The 25,301-nt window shown below is 42.5% G+C and overlaps 2 protein-coding genes across 5 annotated transcripts; one reads left to right on the top strand and one right to left on the bottom strand.

The window, feature by feature from the left end:
• The first annotated feature begins 421 nt into the window (after positions 1–421).
• tshr (thyroid stimulating hormone receptor) lies at positions 422–14,407 on the top strand. The gene is made up of 10 exons (XM_029002226.1): positions 422–693; positions 6,127–6,198; positions 8,011–8,085; positions 9,039–9,113; positions 9,190–9,264; positions 9,458–9,535; positions 9,784–9,852; positions 10,782–10,859; positions 11,702–11,890; positions 12,422–14,407. The coding sequence occupies exons 1-10, from the start codon at positions 506–508 to the stop codon at positions 13,815–13,817; spliced, it is 2,295 nt and encodes a 764-aa protein (XP_028858059.1). The 5' UTR covers positions 422–505; the 3' UTR covers positions 13,818–14,407.
• Positions 14,408–16,273: 1,866 nt separating this feature from the next.
• gtf2a1 (general transcription factor IIA, 1) lies at positions 16,274–24,743 on the bottom strand. Of its 4 annotated transcripts, none has more exons than XM_029002227.1 (10): positions 24,511–24,743; positions 22,792–22,893; positions 22,434–22,593; positions 21,332–21,396; positions 20,641–20,716; positions 20,216–20,349; positions 20,037–20,138; positions 18,648–18,920; positions 18,214–18,303; positions 16,274–18,039 (listed from the first exon to the last, which is right to left on the bottom strand). In XM_029002227.1, the coding sequence occupies exons 1-10, from the start codon at positions 24,538–24,540 to the stop codon at positions 17,932–17,934; spliced, it is 1,140 nt and encodes a 379-aa protein (XP_028858060.1). In that variant the 5' UTR covers positions 24,541–24,743; the 3' UTR covers positions 16,274–17,931. The 4 variants fall into 4 exon arrangements, with proteins under 4 accessions (XP_028858060.1, XP_028858064.1, XP_028858061.1 ...); XM_029002231.1 differs by having other exon boundaries at positions 16,275–18,039; positions 24,702–24,725; XM_029002228.1 differs by lacking the exon at positions 24,511–24,743 and adding an exon at positions 23,270–23,682 and having other exon boundaries at positions 16,275–18,039.
• Positions 24,744–25,301: the final 558 nt, after the last annotated feature.

Below are 25,301 nucleotides of genomic sequence, written 5' to 3'. Positions count from 1 at the left end.
GCGCTGCAGCGGATGGTGAAGACAGCAGAGCGCATCATCAAGGTTCCACTTCCACCCATCTCCCAGCTCTACAAGAAACACCTCATCCACCTCATCCATTTCCACTTACAAGCATCTTACATGATGTTTTCCAGTTACGTCCCGTTCATTGTACAGAAAAATGTTACTTTTAAGTTAGTATAGTTTAGTTGAGAGTACATATTAATATATTTTTCTTTTATAATTGAAACATGGGGGGGTTCTGTGCGAAACATAATTTCAATACACGGTATACTGTGTATACTGTCGGATCTCGAATCTTGCCGACACAACAGCGCCCCAGACGTCTGCTCTGCGCGCGCAGCCTGCGACCACCTCTGTCCCCGCCCACCCACCTACTGCTCAGCCAATCGCAGAGCCGAGATTCCACGCTCGCCAAAAACCAAAGCCGGCCGCCCGTCCTGTCCTCAGGTGCAAGTCGGGGCGGTCCGGTGCGACAAAGGTCCCCCCCCCCCGTCCTCCTGTCATGCCTCCGACCGTGAGATGGGGCGCGCAGGCCGTCGCACCTGCGCTCCTGCTGCTCCTCGCCGCGGCGGCCGGTCCCGTCGAGGAGCCGCAGCGCTGTCCCTCCGGCTGCGACTGCTCGGAGCTGTCCACCGTGTCCTGCGTGGACGTGGGCGTCATCGCGACCTTCCCTGCGAGCACAGAGACGCTGTGAGTAGCCGCCTGCTCATGCCAATGCATGCATGAAATATGGATGTTATTATAGTTAAACTTTTTTTATATATATATATATATAATCAAGTCCCTTCCCGTATTTCATGGCTGTGTGAGCTGAATATAAAAATAGTACTTTTCTCAGAGGGAACCCTCACAGTTTGGACTGAAGCTGTTGTTGTTCACTTTGGGCCCCTGGTGAATGAAGGGGCCTGAAGAGGCACTCCTGCGTGCTCCTTCATGCAGGGCGACGTCGAGGGCCCTCCACATATACAGGGCAGTGCTCAGAAAAAGCTGAGAAAAGTAGAATAGGGGAAAGTATCGTTTCCCCCTACCCCCCTCTAAAGCATGTCCGAGAAGATCTCCAAAAAAGCATCTCCTCGTGCAGGCATCTTGTCTTTTTCTCTTCATATCTGAACTGAAATGAAGTGGTGTTCCATCTGATGTTTTACTCGCAATGCCAGTGGTCAACAAAATCTATAAGCGGTTAATATTTCCAGAAAAAGTTCATAAAGTATAATAAAAAAGCTCAAATTGAACCTTTCCGTTCCACCCCTACCCCGTAACTACAATTCCCCCCAATCTGCAATGCTGTTAGGTTTCCTAACAAATCCATTGAAATACTTATGATATATAAAAATGGCTGTTTTAATTTTTCATCCATTATGCCATCTTATTATTTGTTAGGTTGAAACGCTGTACAGAACCTCAAACAGTCACGCAGGACACAAAAGTGTTTCAGCGTGGAAGACATATAGATAGATAGACTGGCCAGTGTTGGGAATGAATGTATTTTTTACGTCCAAACTGAACAAGACCTGGGGGGGGGTGTCTGCAATGTGTCAGAGAATCAGTTTTCATGAACAAACAAGTGTGGATTCAGACGAATAGAATTGAACATTTTCTTTTAAAAAATACATGAATTGTTTTTTTTTTGTCTGCATTGGCTCCTTTAACGCACATCTCGAAGGCAGCACCTCAGACGCTAGCGTTTAAGTTTTTTTTTTTGTTTTTTTTTTTGGAAAGAGAGCGCCGCAGCTCTGGGAGATGAGATGGTGATGGAGAGCGAGGAAATCCGGGACACGGATCCCGAGCTCAGTGCGGGCTTTGCTCGGGGAGCCTGAGGGACTCGCATTTAAGTGGCTGGATTTGGAGCGCTCTGGCTGCCATCCTGCCCCGTGGTAACCATCTGGCAACCTCGCCTCCCCACCTGCCTCGCCGCTGATATTCTCCTCATGCGGGTTAAATGGAACAGCAGACCTTGCTTGAATGAAACCGAGAGACCGGGGATTAAGACTCTCCGAGATCCTCAATTAGCATTCGGTGAGAGCTGCTGCAGTTTGGATTGCGGGGCGCGCAGACGCTGCGTCGTGCCAGCTGTTTTTGCACTTTCTGGGTCCTCCACCCCCTTCCGAGCCGTGTCGCTTTCTGAGCTCCTCGGCCATCTCATAATCCGCAGGCTCCTCTCGTTTGTTTTACTGCTGAGGAACATTCCTCGGCCTTTCCCAGCTCCAGCCCCGCTGTCTGCCATTGCCCGTCCACCGAGCTGCCATCACATGGAATTATCCCCAATCGGTGCATCAATTCAGGCTGCCGGACTGTCCCGACATGCCACCGAGAAGGTGCACATTCTTTCCTCTTCAGATTTCTGCCAGCTTCGCAGATAAAAATATCTCAGACGACAACAGCGGCCGAAAAGCAGAGCTTCTCCTACACGGCTTCGAGTGTGTCAAAGTGCCTCCTGTACTGATAGTAAAAGAACTAAAGTCAACGTACAGCGTCTCTAGTTCGAAAGTTGCATGGGCTACAGATCTTGCCACTCCATTTCCGAGCTGATCCATATCCAGGGGCGAATCCAGCAATTTAGTTCCACTTTTGCAGTTCCCATAGACATTTTACAACGCTGCACATGTCAGTAGTGATGAAATGCATCCATATCACGATCCATATTCACATGTAACGAACCTTCAGCAGAACAAACCACAGTCGTCTTGGAAGCTGGAAACTAACATTGAGTGATTGCATCATTGGTGTTTGCCTACACAATTTTTAATTTTTTTGCTTGTGTGTCATAACGTTAAAAATTCGCAGAAATCAAAAGTTGTATTTTCTGTACAGAAAAACAATACGTTCACAATACTGCTTCATTGTGCAACAGCAACAACTCGCATACACGTGAACACCTTTTTGGTGAAATATGGGCGTTTTGCAAATTGAGTTTATAGAATTTCTAGAATTTGATGGAAGCAACATATTGATGCAAGATCTGGTGACACCTTTGCTGAACACAAAGATGAGTAACAAGTCTGATATTGTTGCATAACAAGGTACAACGCAGCCAGAGGGATTCCATATTAATCAAATTCATCTGTTTTTTTCCCCGTCTATTTTCTTTGGGCTACGACAACCTGACTTGTTAATTTGTTGCTCCAGGTCACTGCGGGTCCGAACGTCTCTGCAGTACAACCAGAGAGTGACCTCTCAAGTGGGGCCACGCTACGGAATTTGTCCCCAGGTGACCAGATCCAGTCTGTTGTCAACTCGGGCAGATTAACATTTTTGTGCTATTGAGACAACACAAATATTCATTTATTTTGTTTATTTTTCCGGATCTTTTTACTGGAAAAAGGAAAACTACCTTGGGACCGAAGCTCATTCCTGGAACTGTATGTTCTTTATTTACACGTTACTGTTCCGTCCATCAGGCTGATGCTTAGCCTTGTTCAAAGTTTAGGCAGCACATGCATGTAGGCAAAACACAGTTGTGGCGGTGGCAAAGTAAACAGAATGGAAAGTGCACACACACACACACACACACACACAGACATACTGTGTAGCGTGACTTGCTGGATCTTTCAAATAACAGAGATGAAGAATGGTTCATGCATTCAAATATAATATTTACCTTTTCCTGCCCCCATTTAAACACCAAGTGTGTGTTCCATTCGTGAGTAATTAGGGAACAGGGTGCAAGAGAAGAAAACGGCAGGTCCTTCAAAGAGGCTGAATGGTAGTCAATAAGAAGTTGAAGGCTATGAAATTACACCAGTCTGAAAAAACAGCAATAATATGATCTTAAAAGTGTTCCTGATGGACCAAAATACTCGAATAATTAATAATTAGACAATCAATTCAGAAATGCACACATATTTGTAGGGAGATTTAATTGTGATAAATGCACTTTTAAATGCACTAAATTCTTCTTTTATACGGAGCATTGCTGGGCTGAATACAATGTATGGTCTGTGTAAATGCAAATGGACTATACGAATAAATCCTTCAGACATTGCATTTAATTGTTTTAAACGGTGCAAACCTAATGCAACGTAAAGGCAGAAGACCCAAACTTATTGCACATTAAAAGGCTTACAGTGGTTTCAAGTCATTTACCTCTATGTTTGACATTATGTTTGAATTAATGAGATATGGTTCATATAAATTTATTTTAAATAAATTTAAATTATTTTATACATTCAATCATTTTGTACATCCTGCAGATGAGCAGCAGTGTTGTCGTTCCTCTCTAACAGGAAGGCATGTAAGGACACCCTGTTAACTTTTAATTTGGCAAATCTAGTTGCCTAAAAATAGCAAAATATCACATTTTTTTTGAAGAACAAGGTACTGTCAGAGATTATATGAGCTTAATTAGACTGCTTTAGTTCAGTGCTGGAACTAACCCTCCATTTTGGATATAATGTCGTAATTGGCGCCATCTAGTGGTATTCCCTTTTTGTCTTGACTTTGAATGTAACGCGACATGATTATTTTGAGAAAAAAAGCTTACACTTGGTATATACTACAGTACAGTGAGTTTTGTATTATTGTTGGTGGTTCCTCAAAATGAAATCTTTGGCATCCCTTGCTATCCTCAAAATAGGTGGGTGGAAGTAGCCTAGTGGGTAACACACTCGCCTATGAACCAGAAGACCCGGGTTCAAAATCCCACTTACTACCATTGTGTCCCTGAGCAACACAGTGAACCCTAAGTTGCTCCAGGGGGGCACTGTCCCTGGAACTACTGATTCGCTCTGGATAAGGGCGTCTGGTAATAAAAATAGACTTGCTGTTGCCTTGCCTTACTCTGAGCTCTTTGAATACTTCAATGGCACAGAATCACACAAGCTTTAATAAAAAAAATTATCCATTATTATCCAAAGAAATCCATTTTTATGGAATTACGTCTACTGCTCCCCATGCGGGTGGCTTTTTTAGATGGAGTGTTTCTGACCACTTCAAATACAAGATGAGAGTTTGACTGCTTACAGGGGGGATATTTCTCGGGCCCAAAGCTGCTTTGTGACAATAACCATTGTAGGGAAAAACCTGTTAAACAAATCTGGAACAGGGACCTGGCTGAAGGAGACAGGAGTACCTTAGATCCATAGACCTCTGTTCCATGTTCTCTGCTATATCACATCAGGATGAGAAATGAGCAGAAGCAAGCCTGCATCGTTCTCGCTTTTGTACAAATGCCGAATCAGAAGAGACGCTGGTGCGTGATTGCCTCAGCCTCTTGGTGACACCATGATAAATTCCATGGATCCACCTCAGACACTTCAGACAAACTCATTTGACTTCTTTGCTTTACCAGCCGCCTCCTTGGATGAGGAGATTGCGAGGGCAATTTTTCTCCGCGCCTTCACCCACGTACAGTCGACGCCCGCTCACCGGAGTTTAGCAGGGTGGCCGGTGGCGGGGCTTCGGAGATGGCGGTCTGCTCAGTGTCGTGGTGTTTGTTTTAATTTGTCCAATTACGCCTCGCTCTCTCTCCCCCAGCCTCTCTATTCTCCTGCCAGCGGTGGAGCTCTGAAACAGCCCATTGTTTTAACTGCTTGTTTGTCTGACACCACAGCCTGCCAACTGTGCAGATCTAGATAAAGATGAAATACTAATAAAACATGTTTATGATGAAAATATGATCAATTTAGCCATTTATACATAAATACATATTCGGTTCCAGTAATCATAAAACCCTGTTCAGACCTTGTATTTGTTCTCAGTTTGAAAGAAGACGAAGATTTTTCTTGGACAAATATGCAATAGTCAAAATGGTTAGCGTTAAATTCGTGTTCAGTTGTCTAATTCAGTTTAATGAGGTTCTATATGTTGAACGATTCTGGCAAATATGTGACTTTTAGCCTTTAGCTGGAGTCTAGAATCTAATTAACATTTAAAATCCATAGTTTATGATCACTTCTGAGCAGCTCGCCTTTATATGCTTTAATCCCAACTTTAAAAAGGTCATTTTTTTGGGTTACATCCTGTTTTGACTGTTGAACCCTTTTTAAGTTAAAGCGGAATCTTTATATTGTTCAGTAGTGGCTTTTTCAGTTAGTACATTACTATATTTTTTTCTGTTGCTTTTGATTCAGATATGGCTATGTTAATTTTTTAGAGCTGTTGTAAAACATATTTACCTCTGTGCAGATGGCTTCTAGAGACACATCTGACTTCAGTTCCTGGAGATGCCTTTGCCCACATGGCCAACATTTCCAAAATGTGAGTGAAACCTGGTGAATATGTCTGTGTCTGATTTGTGAAATTGAACAATTACATCTGTGATTGGAGGCAAGAATGACCAGTGCTCTGTACCATAATAATGAGCATACCTACTTTACACGTCATTGACGTTCATTGACATCGGCACACACACACACACACTCACACACACATACTGTGGGACAAAAAAGTATTTGGTAGCCACTGATTGTGCAAGTTGGCCCACTGATTGTGCAAGTTGGCCCAATACAGACATGAGAGATGTCTGTATTTTTAATCATAGGAGACAGAGTGTAAGAAAAAATCCAGGAAATTACATTACAGGAAAAAAAGGTTTGCACACACTGTTGCTGGTATTTTGGCCCATTCTTCCATGCAGGTCTTCTCAAGGACTGTGATGTTTTGGGGCTGTCACTAGGGACAGATTCTCTATTGGACTGAGCTAGGCCACTCCAGAACCTTGTAATGCTTTTTTGAATGAACTTCCACTAGATGTCCGAACAGCAGAGTCATTAAAGAGCTTCAAGGGCAAACTAGAAACCTTCCTGTTTATGAAATATTTGGACTAAAAGAGCTCTTAAGTACACTTTCCATACTTAAAAAAAAGGTTTTTAAAAAATTATTTGCCTCTGAGTTGTTATGTGAATGGGATATACAGATTGGTTTCCTAGTGAACCAAACAAAGGGTTTCAATGATGGATATTTAAAGCACTTATGTATGTCAGTCTGGATAAGAGCTTCTGGCAAATGCTGTAGATCTAAATGCTTTTTACTTGTGGTGTGTTTGTGTTCATTGTCATGCTGGATGATACATTTCATCTTCAATGCTTTCACTGATGGAAGGAGGTTTTTGCCCAAAATGTCAAGATACATAGCCCCGCTCATTCTTTTCTTAATACGAATAAGTTGTTCTTTCCTCTTTACAGAAAAGCAACCCCAAAACATAATGTTTCTGCTTTTTAGTGGATATGGTATTCTTGGGATGAAACTCAGCATTCTTCCCCCTCCAAACATGAGTTCTTTTGGTCTCATCTGACCACATGACTCCCAAGTCCTCCTTTGGATCATCCAGATGGTCTCTGGAAAACTTTAGACGGGCCTGGACATGTGCTGGTTTGAACAGGGGGACCTTTTGAGGGCTGTAGGATTTTAATCCATGATGACATAGTGTCTTACTAATAGTCAACTTTGTAACTGTGGTGCCAGCTCACTTCAGGTCATTGATTGAGGGACATTGTCCGTGATTATAGTTTCTTACCAAGCTGCTTTCTCACCAAGCTGCTTGCCTATTGTACATTGGTTCGTCCCAGTCTTGTGCAGGTGTACAATCTTGTCCCTGGTGTCCTTAAACAACTCTCTGGTCTTGACCATGGTGAAGGTTGGAGGAGTGGACAGGTGTCTTTTATACAGATAACAAGTTCAAAAGGTGCCATCAATACAGGTAACGAGTGAAGGATAGAAGAGCTTCTTAAAGAAGAAGTAACAGGTCTGTGAGGCCACAATTCTTGCTTGTTTGTAGGTGCTAAATACTTCTTTAATAAATTCATTAAAATGTATACAATGTGACTTCCTGCATCTCTCACAGATGAAGTGTACCTATAATGTAAATTATAGACCTCTCTCATCTCAAGTTGGACAACTTGCACAATTGGTGCTTGCCAAATACTTTGCCCCACTTTATACATAATGTGATCAAATTTAACATGACATGACATACACATGTGTAATTATTCTCTCTGTCCCGGCCAAAACATATCCCATGGATTCCTGATGCTGCAGCAACTAATAAAGTGTGTTTGATTGGTCTCCTAGTCACATATCAGTGGATGTGATGCTAAAGGTGCTGGAGAAACACTCTTTTTACAACCTGCAGAAAATGACTCACATGTGAGTATTAGTATCGAAGGTAAAACTGTTTCACTGGTTCCATTACAACAACATTCTGCACATTCTGTTCTGAATGGCACAACTCATGCCTGTTACTTCAAAAGCCGAGGCTTTTCATGGCTATTAAAAGCTCTTCAAAAAGTACTTTTTCTTTACTTTACTTTACTTTACTTTGCAGAAGCTTTTATCCAAAGTGGCTTACAAGAGGAAGACACCAGCAATTCTCCTATTTTACATTTATGTGTTTATTTTAGGACAGTAGTTCTCAACAGGGATGTATTAACACAATACATTATCACAACATAATACAATCTGACTTCAAATAGAAACCTGCAGAAATGGGAAGGGATGAGCATTTCCATTTACTATAGAGAGGGTGGTAGTAGCCTAGTGGGTAACACACTCGCCTATGAACCAGAAGACCCGGGTTCGAATCCCACTTACTGCCATTGTGTCCCTGAGCAAGACACTTAACCCTAAGTTGCTCCAGGGAGACTGTCCCTGTAACTACTGATTGTAAGTCGCTCTGGATAAGGGCGTCTGATAAATGCTGTATATGTAAACCTTGTGAACATGGTTCATCAAGCAACTGCACTCTGCACCGATTTGCACAGCATGTACTTTTTAAAAAAGTAATCCACTGATTTCAGCTGTATTACATTACATTATGTATGTTGTAAAGAAATTACAAAATACATTTGTGTCTAATGGTGTATGGCAGATAAGAAGTATTAAAAATAAAATCACAGTTAGGCTTGCAGTTCAGACTTTAAATTCCAAGTGTAATTGAAGTGCATGAAACTGTCGTAAGAAAGAACTTTAGGAACGGGACCTGTATGATTTATGTTAAATAAATGTATATTTTAATCCTTTATTGAAATGGGTTTTATATCTGGAAATATGTATAATTAGCTAATATGTACAATTAGTTATGCTGTTAATTGTTTCTGCAGAGAAATAAGGAATGCCAGAAGCCTATCCTTCATTCATCCCGAGGCATTTAAGCACCTTCCAAATTTGAATTATTTGTGAGTATGAAAATATATGAAGAACAGTTTGAATGGGTGTATTAATAACTGATGGCTGCACCTTTTATCATTGTAGGGGTTTGTTCAACACCGGCCTCACAACCTTCCCTGAACTGACCAACATCCATTCTGACAGCACAAATTTTATACTGTAAGCCAAACTGCTTAAAAACACTGCACTGAACAATCATGAAATATAGGATTCGCTATGACAAGGCTGGTTAAATATGTGTGCCGGTTTCATAATGTACATGTTTGAAATTACAATTTAATGCTTCCTTTAATCACGTTGTTCTCTTTTGAAAATGCTGCCGCTGATATACCATCTCCCTGGCTTTCCACAGCGAAATTGCTGATCATCCGTACATCACTGTGGTCCCGGCCAATTCATTCCTCGGCCTCACCAGTGAAATGCTGACAGTGTAAGCAGGCTGGGATTGGTTCTCCTCATTTCATAGGAATATGTCATTTCAGACAGCAAAAGAGTGTGTGGTTGTGCTTGTGTTATGAACCAACTGCCTGGTTTGGAGCCACAAATGTTTTGGAGGGATCTTTAGAGACGTGATTTTTGTGATGAATCACTCCTTCTACAGTCATCACAAGTTGCTGTTGGTCGTTTCTCATTTACCTGAACATGTATTCAGTTTCTCATCCATCTGTCCACTTCCAGGATGCTCTACAACAACGGATTCAACGAAATCCAACACCATGCCTTCAATGGGAGCAGGCTGGATATTGTGTAAGACTTGTATACACACCTTTAATTACAGGGCCTACAGGAGTTTAATTAGATGCACTCAATAAACATCAGATTATTCATATGTCAGAGGTGTTATTATGCATTTGCATGTGTTAACATAACGCCACATATCAATTTAGCATAAGCCTTGGTGTCTGGTATGTGTGTATTATTAAAGCAAATGTTTAAAAACCACTCGAAAGTCATTTGAAACCAAACCACCATTCACATCTGGAGCACATTTTCTTCTGCTCAGTATTTTACCCGTGTGATGCAGGAAAAACGCCATGTTTCTTTTTTCCTTCATTACATTAACAGAAAGTTCAGCACAGGGCAGCAACAGGAAACAGTTTGCCTGCATAAGGACAAAAGATAAGTGTTTTGGGGGCTTTCTTGTTACAATATCTGGCAACCCAATGGGCCCGAGCAATATAAGTATTTTAACTGCCAGAGAACTGGTGACACAATTCGCTTAATCTTTGCTCTGCAGCGAAGCCCTCAGTACATTTCCTGTCAGGATATGAGATATTAATATGAATCTGAACCACTGGTCTCCATGCTCCTTAAAGGAGGTTTAATTAAGAAGCTCCGCAGCCCTTTTAGCAAGTCTTACCACACTCTTGTTTGCTTTGGCTGGAGTCTCTCATAAACCTATGAGCTTGAACCCCAGGCTACAGAACCGACACAAGCACTCACCCCACTGGTTTATTATCATAATTAGATTTGGAGAGTTTAAAGAACGACTTGTGGACATTTGCTACGCCAATGGTATGTATATGGAAACATACTCACCTATAAAACATGCAATATCAAATATGAGTCGTATTTATTGTTTACATCATAATAATCATAATCAGAATTTTCTTGGTAGAATTTCCTTCTCGTAATTAACATTCAGCCCCTACATTTTTCCCTCCTTCTCTCTCAAGTGACCTTCACAGGAACAGGCATCTGAGCAGGCTGGATGAGATGATGTTTGCTGGTGCTGTCAGTGGCCCAGTGTCGTTGTGAGTGTCTCCCAGAAGTAGCAAGTTCCTTGAACAACAGCTTGTTTTTGTCTCTGTTTAACTCTGGAGTGCAGCCCTGTCTTTTCTAATCTCTTGACTATGTGACCCGAACATCTTATTTTTAGTTATTCCGTTAAAAAAATGCCTAATTGCAGTATAATTTGCTGGGAAATTCACAGCATAATTTAATCTTCATGTTTTTCTGTCATGTTCCTTTGTCTGTGAGGGAGGGGCGAGACATTAGCATATGCTGTGCTTTCTTTAAATGATTTTGAGCTCAGTGTCAACCTCTTATCTCCCCTTTCCTGTGAGCCAGCTGAAATCATAGCCCTTTAATAAGTTAATAGCCCGGCCCCTTGATGGTTCCCTAAGGGACGGGTTAACGTTGAAGTCATCACCATGAGGTCATTGGCTAAGTATCTCAAAATGACAAAATCAGACACTTGAAGGCTAAAGTTCTGCACCAGATATACCGTGTTACCCTAAACGATGAGCCATTAAGAATGAATTCCTTGCCCTGTCAAATCATTATATGCATTATATTGAAAGCACGTTGTAAGTCGCTCTGGATAAGGCCGTCTGCCAAATGCTTTAAATGTAATATGTAAATGATTATAAAGAAGTTGTAATGCTGACTGATGTGCATCCATATACCCCTTTACACCTATTAAAAGAAACTCCACAGAGGGTCAGTTTTGAACCTTTTGGAGTGTCAGCAGCTCCTTAAACCTGATCGTTGCAAAAAAGTCACAGCACAGCTCCAGTTCACAGTTCACGAACTTCAAAAGAACTTGCAGGACCTCCCCATTCTCATGAGTTTCTGAACTCTTGTTTCTTGGCAGAGATGTTTCAATGACAAGTGTTACGTCCCTGCCGACCATAGGCCTGGAGTCATTACGGGAACTCAAAGCGCATGACGTCTGGACCCTCAAAAAACTGCCACCAACACAGACCTTCCAACATCTTATAAGCGTTGATCTGACATATCCCAGCCACTGCTGTGGCTTTAAGAACATGAAGAAAAAAAGAGGGTCAGTGCAAAAGAGTTTTTAACTATGATGACAAAGTGTTTTACACAGAAACATTGTGATAGAAAATGCAATACAGTGATAGAGCAATAAAACCTTATCATTAATTAAAATGTAATGATGACAGAGATCGCTTAAGGCTAGATTGTTTTTAAAAGCGACCAGTATTTTAGGTAATCTGGCCTTCTCCTTATGCCCAATTTCAAAATATTTTGAGGCTTCTGTTGGTTTGATATCTATCTAACTATAGCTTCTACACCGGTGAACATAGACTACGAGCAATTTGATGAACAGTTACTATGGAATGTTGTAATCCCAATTTGAGGCTACAGACTACCAATTGGAAAATATGATTCTGTCAACTGACAGAAGAGTTGCCAACATTTATTCATACACACCCAGAGCCTACAAGGCCTGCTATTCCTGTGTTATACGCTAGTGGAATCAAATTCAGATGAAATCATAGAGGACTTACAGTATAACCTTGGGGAACTCCGTGTATAATTGCAAACTCTTTTTTTTTTGTCTTGGCAGATACATTGAAGACATAATTTGCAATCTGACAGCTTTATATGACCAACGCCATAAAAGATCGGTCAGCCGTCTCAGAATCGCCTTTCTGCGGGGTCTCGCAGACACTGATCCCAGTGATAGTGTCCTCAAAGAAAGTCTAGACCTCCACAATAGCCCATACTACCACACCTACTATTTTGGTGGGCACCCTACTGACGATGTGGGATTTGGAGATATACTGAAGAACCCTCAAGAGGACACTGGTCAAGACTTTGAGAGCCGCTATGACTACGTGGTTTGTGAAGATGGTGAGGAGGTGTCCTGCATACCTGCCCCGGATGAATTCAACCCCTGCGAGGACATTATGGGTTTCTGTTTCCTGCGTGTATCTGTCTGGTTTGTAAGTTTGCTGGCTGTCCTGGGAAATCTGTTGGTTCTCGTGGTTCTTCTCACCAGTCACTACAAGTTGTCCGTCTCACGGTTCCTCATGTGCCATCTGGCCTTTGCTGACCTCTGCATGGGGATCTATCTCTTGCTTATTGCATCTGTAGACTTACACACCCGCTCAGAGTACTACAACCATGCCATCGATTGGCAAACTGGCCCCGGGTGTGGTTTAGCGGGCTTCTTCACTGTCTTTGCCAGTGAGCTGTCCATTTACACGCTGACCACCATCACCTTGGAGAGATGGTACACAATAACATTCGCAATGCGATTGGACCGCAAGCTTCGTTTGTCCCATGCAGCAATCGTGATGTTGGGTGGTTGGGTGTTGTGTCTTATACTGGCTGTGCTCCCTTTGGTGGGTGTTAGTAGCTACCAGAAGGTTAGCATATGCCTACCAATGGATACCCACTCCATGGTGGACCAGGTCTATGTAATGTCTGTCTTGATCCTCAACATCCTGGCCTTCTTCGTGATTTGTGCCTGCTACGTCAAGATCTACTGTGCCATACACAACCCCAACTACCACTCTGGGAGCAAGGATACCAACATTGCCAAGCGCATGGCCATCCTCATCTTCACTGACTTCCTTTGTATGGCACCCATTTCATTCTACGCCATGTCAGCTGTGCTGGACCGGCCTCTCATTACGGTTTCCAATTCCAAGATCCTGCTGGTCCTTTTCTACCCACTCAATTCATGTGCCAACCCTTTCCTCTATGCCATTTTCACCAAGGCCTTTCGTGGCGATGTCTTCATCCTTCTCAGCAAGGTGGGGTTATGTGAGCGCCAGGCACAGCTGTTCCGTGGCCAGACCGTATCGTCCAAAGGCAGCACTGGGACACAAAGTAGACGTGAGCGCCGAGGCCCAGAAGAAATGCCCATGAACTTGCAGGACAATTCAAGCCATGCCTACCTCCCATCAGTCCAGCAGCTGGCCAGCCAGAAGGAGGATGGGAGGCACAATGCATGAAGCTCAAATTATCAACTTCAACTTACAAGGTCAGAGGCAAATTCTTTTTTTTTGCCCAAATTCAACTAAACCTAAGTAAACACTGAAGCAACGTCAAGTGTGGTTTGTATAAAATATTAATTGTTTGCAAATGAGTTTATTTGCTTTTGAGACTATTTATTACTTTACCTTTTCAATATGAAATGTAGATCCAGTTTTACAGGATTCAACACTTTCTTCGTTTTTTTTTTGTGAAAGTGTTTGTCCCTTTATTGGTGTCTTCTGGCTGAAAATCCAGTGACCAGTTTGTTTTGGGCCAAGTCTTGCTCCACTTGTCTCTTCACTGAAGCAAGACGTGACGACTTCAGTGAAAAGAGCTCAACAGCTCTTTACTGAAGCACTCTCTTCTAAACATGTCTGACTGTTCTTACTCTGTGTGCCTTGTATTTTCACTGATTTATTCCAAATAATAGTCACTAGGAAGGAAAGTTCTATACTGATGCAGAAAAGTGCTCACATTCACTCAAATTCAGTTCTCTTGAACACTTGGATGTGCTTTGCGGTCTCAAATGTAGGTGTTGATGATGAGTCAATAAAAATGAATAATCATGCTCATGTTGATGTAGAACTTTCCTTGTCCCACTCAACAAAACCCAAATGTGTGAACATCATGTGACTCTTGCTCTACTGGATGTCGATGAAAGTCAATAATCTATCAGTAATACAAATTTTCATTCACGTTGATGCTGAAATGCAAAAAGAAATTCACCACCAAGAAATACTAAATGCTAAATAAACAAAAAATGATAAATGCATATTTCGAAAGTATTATACAAGTATTCTGAACGGCCTGTAAAAGAATACATTACTGAATGCATTTATTCATTAATATACAATTTACAGCATTTTGCACAACGCTGTCTACATATCAACATTTATTATGTGTGTGTGTATTTATCTAGTCACATTAATGAAAAACTGGAATAATTCTACCACATAACTTTAATAAATCACTGAAGATACAGTTCTCATTTCTGCAGGTACAGAATAGAACAGAACACAAAAGGACACCTTCCAACAGAAGTGTTAAACATCTGGTTAAAATTTGAACTAAGACAGTTTCTGAGAAATTCAGAGCAAAGGGGGAGAGTTCCTGGAAAGCTGACACTTTCCCATCTTTTTCTCCTTTCCCAGACCTGGACCTTTTGTTAGAATCACTGCACACCTTTAAATCTAAAGTCTGAGTAAAAACGTTCAGATTCATTTTCATAAGATCACTGGTTTTAATCGCCTGATTTGAGACTCTACAATCACTGCATCTGCAGCAAAGGTTCTATGAACCAGTCAACCAGACAGAAATTAGTTTACGGATTATGCTTAATCCGAGGACAAATGTCCATCGTAAATGGAGGTTACAGATCCATAAAGCAGGGCAGAATGAATTGTAAAAGATCCATTTAATCTGAAATGATCTGTTAGTGAAACTGAAAAACTGTCAATCGTTAAATTTTAAACAAGCACTCTGTTTGGTAAGCCTAGTTTCTTGGCAGACTTTTATTTTTTTTTTTAAGCCAAACATTTAATAAAAAAAAAAAAAAAAAAAAAAAAAAAAAAAAAAAAAAAAAAAAAATTGTTACATCAATAATAAACCAAATTATGCTGAGAGTCTTCTGATTACCTATATAATCAACTGTAGTTCAGGGTACTCATTGTGTTGAAAATGACCTCAAACGATCAAAACGCTACATGATACACATTGATTTAATGTTTCAATCAATTAATTTGCTCACAAGGGTAATAGGTGTGTGTGTTTGGAAGTTACAGTCTCAAAGTTTTTAAGGATGTCCTTTAGGGGACAAATTGCCCTAATGTCACCCTAGCATCTATTCAGATGCGTACAGTCTCCAGGTCTTGAAGTGCCTGACGTGAGGAGCAGACAGTTCCAGAGTTGTGTCCCTCTTTTTGCACAGATTTATTTTTTTACCACTCAGCATCGGGTGACCCTCTGGGTAGATCTCACACTGGGCACACTAGGCCCATCACAGCGGCAGACCCACAAAAAGACAAAAAAAAAAAAAAAAAACAAAGGGGTGGCACTAGAGCGTGCCTCAAGTTTAATCCCCTTTCTTGATGTACTGCATTTTCAACCATGGCCAAAACGTAAAATCCCCCCAGACTGGCCCGGGCCCTTAAAACATCAACAAGTGAAAATTGCTTGCGTATTGAGGCTGCATGTACATTACAGGAGTCTGATGGAAGATAAAACTGCGGTTTTGTCGAGTTTAACCACTCAGCGCCAGATGCACATTCCTTTGAGCATTATAAACGGTCAACTTTCACTAAAACACAGAGAACGGTTACATTATGAACAAACTATTAATGTAATATTGTTATATAGCAAGGTGACCAAAAAAAACAAACACAAAGTAATGCACATTTTTGTTTTTTATTACTACTTTAATTAAAAGTTTAGCAAAGGCAAAAACTTAACGGGTCTCAGTTCAACAAAATACTAAGTTGTCTAATTATTGGTATTCAAAGCACAGCCTTGCATGAGAGAAGTCATTTACAAAGAGCAAACTTGGTTTAAAAAAAAAAAAAAAAAAACACTATTATATGAATGATACAAACACATACATTTTCCCTCTCCAAACGCGTGGTAGAATGACTGTGACGTGTGGTAGAACGAATAACATAAAAAATGAAGAAGAAAAAAAAAAAAAAAAAAAGTCTTTAAAAACATCACCTTCGAATGCTAACCTTTATTTGTTCACTTGCACATGAAGATGAAATTAAAATGTATATAAAAAAAAATTAATTTCACAAGGCACAAATATGAAAATCGCATGGGGAGTACCAGCATGGAGGGAAACTCCTCACCTGGAGAGAACTTGCAGCTGATTGGATCGTGGGGGGGTGGGGGGGTCCCGTATTTGAAACAGAGTTTGGGAACAATATATTATAATTAGGGCACAGTTAAAAACACTGTGGTTCAGGCCTTGCCAGATGAAGAATAATAATTAAGAACAATTTTAAAAGTAATAAAGCCCAACACACAATTCTAACCGGGAGACATGTTGGATACCAACCTAACACAATTAAAAGGAACACTTGTTCTGATAAGAGCACAATTTGGTATGGTTTTAACCCCCCCACCACCCAAAATATACAACTGTCTCCCCTCTTTCAGGAATAAATACAAAATGAAACAAAATTAATAAAATAACCTTCTATGTTTCTGATTAAAGGGCTGAGACGTCCACAGATGCAGTCTCAGGCTACTGATAGGTGACCACACATGGGGACACACAAGAATAAAGCTGTCTGGGTTCTGGAAGCAATGATGCACAGAACACATATGTTCACTTGGGAAAGGGGGACAAAAATAAAAAATAAGTTCAGAGAATAAGATACCGCAGAGTCCAATGCAAGACAAACGGGAGCAGCTATTTTTGTTGTTGTTCAGTTAACGGGAGAAGCAGGTTTGGGGGATTCTTGATGTTTAAATTGACAAAAAAGGCCAAGGCCAAGGAGCACATCCCTGCCTCAATCTTTTTCATGCACTACCATGTTTAGTGCTTGCTTGGCCTCAAATAAACATTTTTTCCCCAGAGGGCGTGTTCCAGGAAAGACCAGGCACAACAGAACCCCAGTAGTCATGCAGAGGAGGTGGAATTTTTCTACATATTCTAAGCAGAGTGGTAAAAATTTGAGTCTGCTCATATTCCAATTCTTCATATGTTTGATTTTGGTCAAAAGGGGCGTGGTTAGTGGATAGAGAGAGGCTGAGTGCTACATGGTCCACTTTCATCTGAAATGCTTCTCAGAATTAAAACACCTACTGGATTGGGGCCACAATGAAGCAGGGAAAATTTTAAATATGAAACAAAACATTGTTGCTGTGCCGATGCTGAGCAGAGGGCTCAGTGTGTTGACGTGTGTGTAGCATTCATTTACGTGTGTGTGTGTTTGGAGGTTAGAGTCTCACAGTTTTTAAGGATGTCCTTTGGGGGACAAATTGCCCTCATGTCACCCTAGCATCTGTTCAGATGCGTACAGTCTCCAGGTGTTGAAATGTCTGACATGAGGAGCGGACAGTTCCAGAGTTGGGTCCCGCTTTTTGCACAGATTTTTTTTACCACTCAGCATCGCCAATGGCTTTGGAGAAGACGTAATCTCTCCCGTTCAGATTCATGATGCCGTCCTTCAGGTGGAATTTCCATTTGTTCTTACTCCTGTGGATCTGAAATAAAGATTAAAAAAAAAACGGCATTGGGATTTGGATTGAACGGCTGTGATGAAGTGACCGAAGCCTGTACACGTTCCGCTAGACAGATATCTCACACACACACACACACACACACACACACACACACAGACGATGACAATATTCTTATTTTTTCTTTAAGGGCCATACCTTATCATATTGGCACACAACCACGTTCTCTGTGTCAAACAGCTCCTGGTCTTCTTCATCGCTCACATCATCTCCACTGTTAAGGGGTTCCTGAGGCAACAACACCAGTGTTTATGGCTGGATAAAACCTACATAAGAACTCTTCTAACATTTAAATATATAATATCGCCATGTAATTCTGCAAGTAATCAGCTGTTTTAAACGAGAGCGCTCTGAAAATATTCTCCATCACTCCAAATCACTCTACTTCATTAAATTCTAAAACATTTTCATACCGCCAAGCACTCACGTAGAGGTGCAGCCACACGCGAACAGCCGAGGCAAAGTCACAGCAACTTTTGTCCCGACTTTTCGGTAAAGTCGCCGCAAATTCAGCCAAAGTTCATCCTGGGTGTACAGTCTAAGATTCTACTCAGCGCGACTTAATGTCTGACCTCCTCCACTTGGCCGTCCTCGCCGCCGTCTTTATCCTTGTCCTCATCTTCGTCTTCGTCATACTCATCCTCCTCTTCCTCGTCCTCCTCTGAGGATGTGTCGCCAGCCCCGTCTACCTGGAGCATCATGGAAGGCTGCTGCTGCTGGGCGGGCTGCGGCTGCTGTTGTGGCTGAGGGACTTGTTGGGCTTGAACCTGGGGCTGTGGCACCACCTGCGTTGGCACCTGGGCGGTGGCTTGTCCCGGCTGCGCCGCCATCGTTGCTGGCATGACCTTCACACACAGCAATATGGATACATGCGTTTTGTTTATTTAGCCAATCCAATAGGGGGGCCGACATATTGAATATATAGACCATAGAGTATAAATCGAGTAAAGCAGACACGTCACTCACCCGCCCACCAAGAAAACTTGCCTGGCGCATGCGCCGCTAATAAATATAATGAATAAATCACTACTAATCAAACCCTTCTCCACCTTGGTTTGAAAGCCTGCTTCGATGCCTCAGCATCAATAGTTCACAATGCGCAGAGGTCAAAGTTGAACAAATATCGAAAAGAACGCTCTTCGGGCTGCAACGGGTACGTCCACAGGGTACGCGCCGCTGGAAACGGAGCATTTGCTTGCACAGCCCAAAATCTTTGGAACAACCTTCCAATATTTAAATCCAGACTAAAAACCTGCTCACACAGTCGGGCTTTTACCAACATTCCACTGACCTTTATAACGCTGCAGTAGTTAGTGCCACCGGGAAAAAAAAAGTCCTCACTTATAGTCACTTCAGCTCATCTCACTAGCAGAGCCTTCTCTTCCCGTTATCCCTCACCATCCACTCCCCTCTGGACGGTCTCGCGGCATCGCTGACCTTCATGGATTTCCCTGCTTGGCCCGTACAAGCCATCGGCTGATCCCACCTGATTGCTGGAACTCTAGTGTACTGCCTCAATATTTCATCATGTTACATAACTGGACTCCAGTAACCTCTACGAGCCATATTTCCTTATTGAACCTCCCACGGCAAACCAGTGCGGACCAGAATATGATTGGTTCCGTAGGTTTGGACGCTCGATTCCACGGTCACCTTTGGCTTCCTCACTATAGCGAGGCATTTGTGAACGTACATTGCAAAATCGTTTGATATAAATAAAAATGGATTAATTTGGGGGTCACTTGGTTCCTAAGAGAAACAATTTTTTTTAATTCATTATATTAGTGTCATATTAGTGAATTTAGCAGAGGAAATTTCAAGGTATTATGGTTAAGGTTAAATACTATTTTTAGGCCGTATCACCCAGCCCTACAACGCACCAAAGCACCATATACACCAACGACTCGGCCACTAGAAATTACCGCTTTAAATGTAACAGGTAATTTTACTAAATATTTTACCTGTGCATTTGGCTGGACTTTGTTCCCTGTGAGGACGATCTGTTGAGGCTGAACGATGACCCCAGCTTGTTGAGGGATTCCTCCCTGCAGCGGGGCGAGCACCTGCGTCAAAAACGGGGCTGCGTTAGGGAACGTGATCTCCCACCCCCGCCCGCTGTGGAGCATCACCGGCAGCGTACCTGCTGTATGACCGGGGCCTGGACGCCAGCCGGCTGCATCTGGGGCAACACCTGCTGCTGCAGCAGCACCTGCGGCTGGGGCTGGATGAGGTATTGGGCGCCGTTGGCTGCCCGCACCACCTGCAGGATCTGGCCTGAACGCACAGGAGGGGAGCGCGGGGGTCAGGTATCACGGACGCAAACATCAGATAAGCAGCGGTCATTACATAATACACCGGTATACCTAGACCCCAACTCACTGAGCCCTTGAAAATAAATGGAGCTTTGGTTCCCCCGAATGCTATTTATTTATTTATTAATAAATAAATAAATAAATAAATAAAGAGAGTGAGAGAGATCCTTAATGTCATCTATATCCTAGTATTTACATTCATGTCATCTACTGAAAAAAAAAACACAAATACATTGTTTAAGCAAAGGGTTACCTTGGTTGGTTATGATTTGGTGATAGGGTGCCACTCCTGTGGGTAGGGCCAATGTGGCTGCTGTAGCTGCTGCACTCTGAAAAAGGAAGAAAGCCGGGAACAGCAGTTAAACGTGTGTGTGCACTCATCAAGATAAGCTTTGCTCAGTGGCACCTTGGCGGACCGGGATTCGAACCGGCAACCTTCTGATTACGGGGCCGCTTCCTTAAACGCTAGGTCACTACTGTCCCAAATGAAACGTGGAGAATACGGTTATCGATCCCGCTGCCTCGCGCATGCTAAGCAAGCTCTCTACCATTTGAGCTAATTCCCCTGTAATTGCTCTGCAATATGTGCATTATTGATGAGTGTATTAAAAAATCCCCCTTTTCATGCCAGTTCTCATGCCTAGATCTAAAATCTATTTTACGCTTTGAAGAGGTGTGGACCTCAGTCCCACTGCAGTCTGGATAATTCTAGACGATGATGGGATTAAACCCTGCCCCGTATATAGAACGTGTAACACTAACAGACGGCATATAAAGAGTCCGGAAGAGCCGGAGATGTGATTCCAGCTGGAACGGTCTCTAATCCGGACTGAAATCCACCACTCTCGCTAAACGATTTCCTGAGACTGGCCTCCATCCTGTCCCCATCTGTCCCCCAGCTGCGGTGCTCATAATCTCACTCGAAGACACCCTCGTCAACTCACCATTCCTGTAGTGTTCATGGCCTGGAGGATCTTGGGGTCCTGGAGAATGACCTGCTGCTGCGGTGCTGCGATGGAGATAAAAGGCCTTTCAGTTTCTGTGCTCATGTCTACTGACGGTGAGGTGCACCGCACAACCTGAGAGCCCAGTGTGTCAGAGTAACACTATCGCACCCGACAAGCCGGCAGGTTACGCGGCGTCTCGCGTTGCCAGCACTGATTCCAAACAAGGATACAACACCAGACGCTTTCTCACTGGGCCCGAGCACTTTACTGATTAACGGGTATCCCACCCAGATCCAGATTCCTGATTAGAAAAAGCGAGGAGTCAAGATGGACATCCATCCTCACACACCAGGCCTGACCACATGGAGACTCCAGCAGGTCTCTGAACCTACTAATGAGGAATTTATAATATGCTATTCTTTTAATAATGAATGCAAATTATACATTATATATTACAACTAAGTGCTCCCGACCAAAAAATAAACCAATCATGATAGAATTCAAAACATTGTATTGACTATAAAAGGGTTTGCAGCTTCCCAACAGCAAGTCGCCCAGAAAGAACTAGAGTACTATGAGAACTATGTACTAGAGTGAAAAAAGTGTGAAATCAATACACTTATTATTATTTGTTAAGCAAAAGGTATCTACAGATTCGGTCCTAGTAAACTAAATTAGGCATCTTTTAAAGCACTTATGTAAGTGTGGATAAGAGTGTCAGCCAAATGCTGTAAATGAATTAATTTTTTTACTGTATTTGTGTGGAGTCATGACAATCGTTGACAATCAATGGCGTCTCTACTTATACAGCTTTCTCCCTTACACAGATTTTAAATGCATCTGCTGACGTTGCTAGGCAAATGACGATCTTCCCGTAGTGAAAATTAAATTAAAGCCTTGATGATAGATATTTTTTGCAGGTATTGTTGCAAGAGCCCAGAAATAAATGATGACAGTATAATGGTAGTAACACACCAGAGGTCATGGCAACCTTATCGGGAGTTGAAACGCTCCCTCTTGCACGTTACCGCTAAGACGTGAGTGGTAATGAGATTTGGGGATTTAGAACACGGCATCAGGACTCTGCGGCGGCGCTCACCTTGCTGCTGCGGTGGGAGCAGGACCTGCTGGGTCTGGGCCTGCTGCTGGCTTTGTTGAGCCTGCTGCGCCTGGGCCTGCTGCTGAGCCTGGAGGGCCTGCTGCTCCTCCGTGTGGAAGCCATCCACTGCCTTCGACTGCATCAGCTTGTTCTCCCAAAGCTAAGAAGAGATGCATCAGCAAACGTTAGGCATCTGCTTATTAACTTGAGTTGATTTTTTATTATATACATACATACATATACACACACATACATGTATATACACACACACACACACACACACACACACGTGTGTGTATATATAAAGTCAGAAGTATTTAATCAGATCTCCTTTGACAGTTGTAGAAATGGCCTTTACCGTTCTGAGCTCCATGAGCACCTGCTCGTCCACGCCCTCGTCCAGAAACAGCTCCCGCACCCCGTTAATAACATCATCAATCACTGTCCGATAAAGTTTAGGCTGGGGGGGGGACAAAAAAAAAAAAAAAAAACAACACAAGGAAGAGGTTGTCTTATAGTCAAGAAAGAAACGTATGTGATTTACTACCAACAACATGTAGACAATTTAATATAAATCAATACTGAAACTAATATTTAATATTTACAGAAAGTCTATTTTTCAACAGCAAAAACAACAGAGATTACTTTAAACATGATCAGCCATTCAAAACCGTACATTTTAGTATCGAATAAATCCCTACAACAGATTAGGAAGTTCATGATAATGAGTAAACATGCTTAATTTTTTTTTTTAAATGATTAAAGCTTCTGAAAACTACTCTCGGCCCATAACAAGCACATAACTATTACTAAGTTTCGAATCTAAAGAAACTAACCTAGTCGTAACTTTTCAGTACAATATAAGTCATTATTGACGCACACAAGGCTAAAATTAAACCCTAGTCCAGTTGTAAATAAAGGGTTTCAACAACTCGCGTTCCAACCGCAACTCTCGCGTCGAACTCCCGCGAGACTTGGAGACCTGCACATTCCTCTGCAATCGCGTTCGTTTCGCAAGAGCAGCGAACAGGAAAATGTCGGCGAGGCTAAAGGCGACGCGTCGAGAACGAAAGGGGAGGGAAGGAGCGACGAGCGCGGTCCGGCCGCCGAGCCTCGCCGCGTCCGCAGCGCGGACCTCCCTCTCCCGGCCCGTCTGCTCCCTATTTAAAGCCCCGTCTGGCGTTTATATGGCGGGCCGGTGACGTAGCGCCGTGTAGCACCTTCCCATCCCGGCCAGTCTATATTAGAGAGTCGCGATGGCTGTATAAAAACCGCCGCGCCGCGGAGGGAGGAGGGCAGAGAGGCGCCGAGAGAGGAGGGATGGAGGCCGTTGCGACGACACGCTCCCCCCGCTGCACGTACGCCGCAAGGGCGACACGACATTTTGGACCTCGTCCTCCTCCCAAAAAAAAAAAAAAAAAAAAAAAAACATACAATCTTGTATTTATGAATGATAAGTGGGGCAAATGTGAAGTGCGTTACTGTGGTCCACGTTGCAAATGAAGGACAAAAAAAATGCAGCTAATGATAATTCAAGTGGAGACATTAAAATAATATATAGCCAGTGGGAAACCGCAAGGATATCCGAAATAAAATGAAAAAAACAAAAAAAAAAACGAAACGTTTAATTATAACAAATTTTGATATTGTCGTCCTCCGCATCAAGAGCCACTGCTGAAATCGAACAAGAACACGGTGGTTCGTATTTGTGGAAAGAGAAGAAAAAAAAAAAACCTACATCATACACAAAAACACAGCAGATTATAATCGGTTTTAATTAAATAAAGACGGATCGTCGACCCGGAGAGACCAAGAACATGAAACTGTAAGGGCTGCATGTCCCTTATCGAACCAAAAAAAGAAGAAGAAAAAAAAAAAGAGAGAAAAGAGCTTAAAATGGCCGATTGTGAATGGCTACCAGGCTTAAAGAAACGCCGAGAGAGGTCTGTGCTTTCGCCAGGAACCTCGCAGCGGCCGCATTAGCGGCAGTGTAGCTGGAAAGAGAGGAAATTTGCCGGCGTCGTAGCCGCTGGCTGACTGACTGACTGACTGAGCTCGTCCGAGATTGGATCCTTACCACTGGGTTCGAGTTAGCCGAGCTCGCCATTACTAGCGTAGCGTTTAAAAAAAAAAAAACACAGACGAGACAAAAAAACGCGCGAAGGAAAAAGAAAAAAAAAATCTAAAACACTGAGTTAGGTAAATTTAAAAAGAAGCCGGCATAACTTTTGTCGAGTAAAAGCGCAGGCGTTTTTCGGTCTTATTTACAGTTCCCGGGGCTGCGCCTTCCCAGCCGTCCTCCGCCGTCGTTGTCCTTCCTTTATATACTGAGCGATGGAGCCGCGAGTGCGCGAGACATAGGGCAGGGTCGGCGCGAGCGTAACGCCAGTTATCGCGGGACTTGGACCTGCCCACGTGACTTTACCAAGCGTCGGCTGTCGGGAGATTGAGTTTGTCATATTCGCGTATGTCGTCATACGTAGTTGTTTGACGGGGGGGGGCTTGCACCACGGCGTGTAAACGTGCATTTAATATTGTATTATTAAAGCAATCTCACGAAAATAGTGCATTATACATTTTAACAACATGTGTTTGCAATGTGTCTGGATCTGAGAGCTAGACAACAAGCTTTTAAATTTGGGTATTTATTAATCGGCAAATCAAAGCAATCCTACATTTCATTATGTATGTGTGTGTTTATATATATGTGTGTTTTCTTTATTTTCATGAGCATTTACATTGGTAGATTCTCACTGAAGGCATCAAAACTATGAATGAACACATGTGGAGTTAAAAAAAGGTGAAATAACTGAAAACATGTTTTATATTCTAGTTTCTTCAAAATAGCCGCCCTTTGCTCTGATTACT

The sequence above is a fragment of the Denticeps clupeoides genome, chromosome 14 (assembly GCF_900700375.1).
Source record: "Denticeps clupeoides chromosome 14, fDenClu1.1, whole genome shotgun sequence".
NCBI classification, from domain to species: domain Eukaryota; kingdom Metazoa; phylum Chordata; class Actinopteri; order Clupeiformes; family Denticipitidae; genus Denticeps; species Denticeps clupeoides.
Note: the sequence above shows the minus strand (reverse complement) of the source record. Positions and strands in the feature narration are given on the sequence as shown.

Coding starts and splice junctions, on each gene's coding strand:
- gtf2a1 (XM_029002227.1), bottom strand. CDS start 24,540: ATGGCGAGCTCGGCTAACTCGAACCCAGTG. Junction 20,350..20,640: donor CCAAATCATAACCAACCAAG/GTAACCCTTTGC, acceptor CTGTGCGTTCAG/GCCAGATCCTGCAGGTGGTG. Junction 18,304..18,647: donor AGGACGGCCAAGTGGAGGAG/GTCAGACATTAA, acceptor TTGTTGCCTCAG/GAACCCCTTAACAGTGGAGA.
- tshr (XM_029002226.1), top strand. CDS start 506: ATGCCTCCGACCGTGAGATGGGGCGCGCAGGCCGTCGCACCTGCGCTC. Junction 9,853..10,781: donor GGGAGCAGGCTGGATATTGT/GTAAGACTTGTA, acceptor TTCTCTCTCAAG/TGACCTTCACAGGAACAGGC. Junction 11,891..12,421: donor AACATGAAGAAAAAAAGAGG/GTCAGTGCAAAA, acceptor TTGTCTTGGCAG/ATACATTGAAGACATAATTT.